We start from the raw sequence: 6,442 nt of genomic DNA on the forward strand, positions 1-6,442 counted from the left end.
TTCACGTGACCAGACCAGAGCAATCACGCGCGCTGAGATAACTTTATTCTTCTTCCTTGGAGTTATTGGCGATGAGGAAGTCAGTTTACACGCGCACTACCGCCACCTACTGGACTGGACATTAATAGACGCTCTTCTGCAAATCCTGCATTTTTATCTAGGTTAATCTTAAGGCCTTGGACCATTTTAAAGCAGGCACTAAAGCCCCCTATAAACGGAATACATTTGTCCGGTCACAGTAGGAAAAATACAGGTTTCAATTATAAAAGTAATGATAACTGAATACCATTTAGCTGCTTCATTTTCAGGGTCCTGGTATTGTGTATTCTGGCGTACTGTCACACGATATTTGAGCTATACTTAATATTATGTTCACAAAGTGTTGGTCGATATAACCTTTGCACTAGTCTCCATCCAGGTAACAGCTAAGTGTTTCCTGTAGGCCTCAGTGTAAAGAGTAAGGCTCTTAACCCTGAGTTAGTTCACTGTAAGTCGCTCTGGATAAGAGCGTCTGTCAAATGAAAGGTGAAAAGAATGAAAGGTGAAAGCACTGCAGCACTAATCAAATTCTGAAATAAAAGAAGACTACACAAAACTATATTTACGTTGTTTCCATATTGTTTTTTGTGATGTTATTTATTGTAGACTTGTGGAGTAATAACATTACATATATTAATTATTATTTAATGACATGATTTCGGTTATGCTTTATATCAGTTGGATTTTACAGTAAATAGTGTGATTATTTGAATTATATGGTCAGTGTTAGACCTATATCATGTTTAGTATCATTTTACTTCTTACTCCCAACCTTCCAAATCTGACACGACACACGAGCAACATTTAATGAAGACTTTTACAAATGTAATTATTCCTAATCTAAGATCTTCCAGACAAGATAATTAGATGCAATGAGCAAACCGATTAGTAACTTCTGGCCACCCCTTTTACAACTCAAAACAAGTCCCACTGAAGTCCTTCCTTGGTTTTCTGTATACTCAGAGCAGCTTCCTATCGTTCCTAGTTTCGCCACGTGGTGGCGCAGACAAGCTGTGCGTTATTCGCCTGGCCAACCTCTTTACGAGATGCTTTTACTATTTATAGGCCTAAAGAAATTAACCAGTCCAGTTTAGACCCTGTTATTATTATTGTTCTGTAGGCTATTATCGGTTGTGTTAGCCCACCATTTTTTAATATCACTAATTATTTTTACTTGAAATGTGTATGAGGGCTACTTTGTACTTTCACACTGCATATTCTTAGCCTGGCCTGCAGTGTGAAAACCAATCTAGTGGGTGTGTGTGTGTGTGTGTGTGTGTGTGTGTGTGTGTGTGTGTGTGCGCGCGCGCGTGCGTGTGTGTGTGTATGTGTGTGTGTGTGTGTGTGTGTGTGTGTGTGTGTGTGTGTGTGTGTGTGTGTGCCTGCGCACGCGTTTAAGACACTGGACTCATCTGGATTCAGCAACACTGAATCCCTAGAGCCACAGTGTAGAAGTGTGAGTGAATGGGTAAAAAAAAATTGTTAAAAAATTGTTAATAGTAAAATATTGTTATTTCATATTATTTGGCTTTCTTTTTTTAAATGAATTTTGTTCTTAACAACTTTATTTTTATGTGAAACACGTTTCTCTATCTATCTATCTATCTATCTATCTATCTATCTATCTATCTATCTATCTATCTATCTATCTATCTATCTATCTATCTATCTCTCTCTCTCTCTCTCTCTCTCTCTCTCTCTCTCTCTCTCTCTCTCTCTCTCTCTCTCTCTCTCTCTCTCTCTCTCTCTCTCTCTCTATCTATTAGAAATACTTGTAAAACTCTGAATCTGAACTCATTAATAAACTTAATAGGGCCAGCAATTTTACCTGATAGTCAGTGTTTGAAAGACAAAGAGCACTTCAGGTAGGTAAAAGCTTTAAGATGAAGAGGTGACCAACATATTCTTAGATCATTGCTAAAATAACCACATAGGCCTGATGAATTTCCAACAACCTCCATGGAAAATGATAGAAGATGAAGCCTACATTTAAAAAGTGAGATTACATCTACCTAATTACATATTAATACCTTAGTAATGCCTACCACTGAGACCATCAGAGTAGTTCTCATTTGAATATAAAGTGGCTTTATACTGTAGCTGCAAACCAAGGGGATTAGCCTTATAATCCATTCATGGATGCATTAATGTACTAATATCTTTACGAAAACAGTCCACACTTTGTATAGTATATGCCAGTATCTTCTCACACGTCCACACAGCAGTGTCTTCAGTACACGGCACTGAGCAGCCAGTGTAGGCGTGGTGATGTGAGCAGGGCCATAAATACCGCGGAGCCTCTGTCCGGACGCTCCTTCACTCCGCTCCTCTCACACTGGAACATCCGGGATCCTCCAGCCCTCTCAAGTAAAACGAAGAGGTCGCAATTACAGGCGGAATTAATTCATACAAAAAACGAAGAAAAAAGCGAAAAAGGAAGGAATATTTAGAACCGGAACAAGTGGAAGGAATACAACTTGTAGATCATCTTATTTTTCCCCCGCTAAAAATTCCTGGACGTTTTGACATCATGAGGATTTTCTGTGTTGTGCTCTTACTGGTTCACGCCTTGGGTGAGTTTCATGTGCGCTCTTTTTAAGATGACAATTGATTTCTCTGTTAAGTAGCTTATTCTGTTTGATACGAGCTTTCTGTGTCTACCTGTGCTTCATCTTGGCTATCAAAGCTCTCCAGCATGGCCGGGCTGTAACATGTCTTGTAAACTTCATAACCTTTAAGGCAACGGTTTTCATGATGTCAGGCTATTCGGGAGCTAATGGGGTCATCTCTCTATTTTAGAGCATGCTTTATGTAACTGGATACATTTATTTTTAACTCATATTCTTGCCTGACATTAGCTAACTGTCTGTCCATGCATTTCGTGTGTGTGTATGAGACACAGAGAGTATATGCCAACTTCTATTTGCCCTCCCACTACATTTCCCTTCCAAAGCCCCTAGACTGTCCCACTGAGGAAGGGCCTGGCTTTTTAGTTCAAGCCCCACTTTTGGCCAGCTTCCACTCTGCCGAAGTGCTGCTGAGCAAGGCAGTGAATACCTAGCAACCCTTAAGTACCAGGCTATGTATCTGATATTGTGCATTTCCTCACAGGGATCAGTATGATTGCACTGAAAGCCAAAAATCCTGCCTGGAGCCTCCTTGTGTGCAACATGTTTCAACTTGCCCTCAGAGGTCCTCCCACCTTGGCACACTAACCTGTGTGCATTGATCATCCCTTAGAGGAAGAGTTTTTGTTAAAGGCTGTATCAAACAAAACCTACATGCAATTTTAACATTTTAAATACTTTTATTCTCTCTTCCAGTGGTGTCCAGACCGGCCAGTGGTGCTGCAGTCGACAGGTATGAGAGCGACAGGCAGCGGCACACAGCTGTTATCAACTTGGACACGACCAAAGGCAAGATGGTGGAGGAGGAGAGCAGAAGCCTGAGTGCGACAACAGCGGAGTATGGTCAGGAAGCCGAGGAGGAGGAGTACGGTGATTATAATTATGAAGAGGACTATGAAGATGGCCTGTCTGGGGACTATGCGGAGCTGCCACGAAGTAAGAGAGTTTGTCATTTTCTCAAATTTCTCAACACTGTTTTACTTGCTTCCTTAACAAAGACACTAAAATAAAAGAAATGTGGTTCTGTTTTTGTATTAGTTGCCATGGTAAGCAAACCTAAAGACCCGTCCACCATCCTGGAGACTGAAAGCACGGAAGGAAAGAGAAGGAGAGGAAAGGGAAAAAAGAAGGGGAAAGGAAAGGGAAAGAAGAGGAATCCTTGCCTGAGGAAGTATAAAGATTTCTGCATTCACGGCACCTGCCAGTACCTGAGGGACATCCATGCCCCGTCCTGTGTGTAAGTATTAGCTCTGCATCTATCTGCACACCACCTTCACCACTCAGGATCCAACCAAATTATTAACGACTCCCTCTCTGTCCTGTCTGCAGGTGCCACCCGAGTTACTCTGGGGAAAGGTGTCAGTTTTTCACGTTGCCCTTGGAGAAGCCCCAGGAGGGTTACAACCGGACCACAGCTCTGGCCGTGGTGGCGGTGGTGCTGTCCTCCGTCTGCCTCACCATCATCGGCCTTTTATTGTTGCTCAGGTAAGCGAAACACAAAGATTCACCCGCAAAAACACAGTTACAACCGTACACACACAGATAAAAGGGCTTTACTAGAGACTTAGCTGATACTGCTCATAGTTAGACACAGAAAATAGTCTGAACAAGCTCCTTTTCTTTTGTTGAATACAGGTTTCACAAGCGGGGAGCGTATGATGTAGAGAATGAAGAGAAGGTCAAACTAGGGTTAGCGTCCAACCACTGAAGAGTCAAAGAGAGGTGAGTTGTGAGGAACAGGGCTACAAACATACACTGACAAACATCCTTTGTTTTTCTTTCTTCTTCGTTGCTTGAATGAAAGGAGATTTTATTCATTGCCTCTCTTTTTTTATTCATGTTAGGCAAAGATGTGGAAATTCTACCTCAAAATAGAAAAAGAGAAGTGAACTGCGAAAGGAGGTCCTAGAAGGAAAAGGATCGTACATGAAGAAGGGAACCGAGGTTGTCGTCTGCCTTGACCCTCTGCAAGACGTTCAGATGAAAAATGGGCAGGTGAACATATTCCTGAAGGCCTCAGAAGAAGTCGGCTGAAACTGGAATAATAACGGCCCAGAGGATGGACTGCGGAGATGTGACGAGCACGAAGGAACGAGAAGAAGGAACGTGTCTAGACTCTGTGCTGCTTCTTGACTGTGTGAAAAGAGGTCGTTTTAGACTGAACCGAACAAGATTTTTAACAAAAGCATTTTGTATTTTCCTGCACATGTCCATCTTTTTTTTGTGTACAGTCAATGGTATATTTATAATTTTAATTTATTTATTTAAGCTAACTGTATTTATAGAGATTTTAACCACCTTCAGCCGTTTTTAAAATAATGATGTTACAATTGTTTTTATATTTCTTATTGGACGATATTTATTTATGAAACAGAAAAGCAAACAATGCAGAAGCTCCTTGAGATATTCAGTATTTCATGAAAAGAGATATGATGCATAACTATCTGGTTTCTGGCTTTAATTCTGGCACTTAGTAGATGATCAATAGCACTGTGATTAATAAATTGATCGTTGAATAGACATGATAGTTTTTTTAAATTATTCAGGGTAGTTTCATTGAGTTTCAATGAACGGCCTGCTCACACTCACACAGTTACACACATTCACATCTGGAAGCTGCCCAGTGCAACCTGTTGGCTCTGTCAGCCACTAAGCAGCCCGCTGTCGAAGTTGCTCAAAGGCACATCAGCGGTGATAATGGGGCAGGGCCTGCTCTTCCACCCAAATTTGCCTGCAGGTTTTAGGATCTTTAGGACACATTAGGTTTAGTGTTCTGCCTCAATGTTATAAGATCAGATCAACGCCTGTATGCACCGCACTGGCTATTCATTGATTAAAGGCAACATTAAAACTGCACTTAGCGAGTGTATTGCTAAGAAACTTTTAAAAGGGAGTCAATTATCAAATGCACTGTAGCAAGAATTTGGTATGAATATGTTGTCATGTCGTCTTACCATCATTAGAGGAGAAACTCCCTCAGATCCATGTTAAGCTGTCAAGCAAAGAAAAATGTGAATTAAAGTGTACCACCCTTTCAAATCCTGTCCTACAGTTTTGAAGTGATTTTTATTTATGTGATTTCAGAGCAAAATATAATAAAAAAAGACTATCCGAATTTTTGACTCATGTAGTTTTTCCTTCATTAAATGAAACCACTGCGCTCTTAGCATTAATAGGAGATGTTGTACTGGCAGATCAGTCCAATTAAGGTCAAGTTTATTTTTGCCCTTTGTTTTACTTCCTGATCCGGGCCACACATTATGTGATATTTTAAAGTGGCCGGTCTGGATAATGATAACCTCAGTGTGCTCTTTTTGTCTATTCAGGAGCTGTAATTATAGTAAACATAATATTTGGATTTCCCATGTCTGACGTGTGAGCAACCACTTTTAACCAAGGCACCTGTATCCTGGCCATTACTGCTATTATGTCCAGTGGTCAAAAGGCAAATATTTTTTGTTAGTGCTGTTTAAATACAAAGTCAGACCGCCCTCCTAGTTTATTATTTTAAAATCTGGTTATCTGGGAAGTGGATACCAATGTTTAATCACTATTTTCTTTCTAATGCGTTTCCCAGACGCCTTTTTATTTGGACCAAATGTAAAATAAAACATTATCAGTTTCACGTGTTGACAACAGCATCATCAGACTCACTGACAGATCAATCCCAGTGAGGGCGGTCCGGACTCACTTACTGAGCCACGGGGAACAGATGTGCGGCATATAGGCCGGGGAACACCTGATGTTCAGCCACAACACATTATGCCACAGCACTA

The 6,442-nt window shown here is 40.8% G+C and overlaps 1 protein-coding gene across 2 annotated transcripts; it reads left to right on the plus strand.

Moving 5' to 3' along the window:
* Positions 1-2,361: 2,361 nt before the first annotated feature.
* Positions 2,362-5,781, plus strand: hbegfa (heparin-binding EGF-like growth factor a). 2 transcript variants are annotated; one of them, XM_029442422.1, is made up of 6 exons: positions 2,362-2,612; positions 3,363-3,602; positions 3,705-3,903; positions 3,996-4,151; positions 4,302-4,388; positions 4,511-5,781. In XM_029442422.1, the coding sequence occupies exons 1-5, from the start codon at positions 2,570-2,572 to the stop codon at positions 4,372-4,374; spliced, it is 711 nt and encodes a 236-aa protein (XP_029298282.1). In that variant the 5' UTR covers positions 2,362-2,569; the 3' UTR covers positions 4,375-4,388; positions 4,511-5,781. The 2 variants fall into 2 exon arrangements, with proteins under 2 accessions (XP_029298282.1, XP_029298283.1); XM_029442423.1 differs by lacking the exon at positions 4,302-4,388.
* Positions 5,782-6,442: the final 661 nt, after the last annotated feature.

The sequence above is a fragment of the Cottoperca gobio genome, chromosome 10 (genome assembly GCF_900634415.1).
Source record: "Cottoperca gobio chromosome 10, fCotGob3.1, whole genome shotgun sequence".
Taxonomy (NCBI): Eukaryota; Metazoa; Chordata; class Actinopteri; order Perciformes; family Bovichtidae; genus Cottoperca; species Cottoperca gobio.

Excerpts from the sequence above, each read along its gene's own strand:
- hbegfa (XM_029442422.1), top strand. The coding sequence starts at position 2,570 with ATGAGGATTTTCTGTGTTGTGCTCTTACTGGTTCACGCCTTGG. Across the intron at positions 2,613-3,362 it reads CTTACTGGTTCACGCCTTGG|TGGTGTCCAGACCGGCCAGT; the intron begins GTGAGTTTCATG and ends TCTCTCTTCCAG. Across the intron at positions 3,603-3,704 it reads CTATGCGGAGCTGCCACGAA|TTGCCATGGTAAGCAAACCT; the intron begins GTAAGAGAGTTT and ends TTTTTGTATTAG.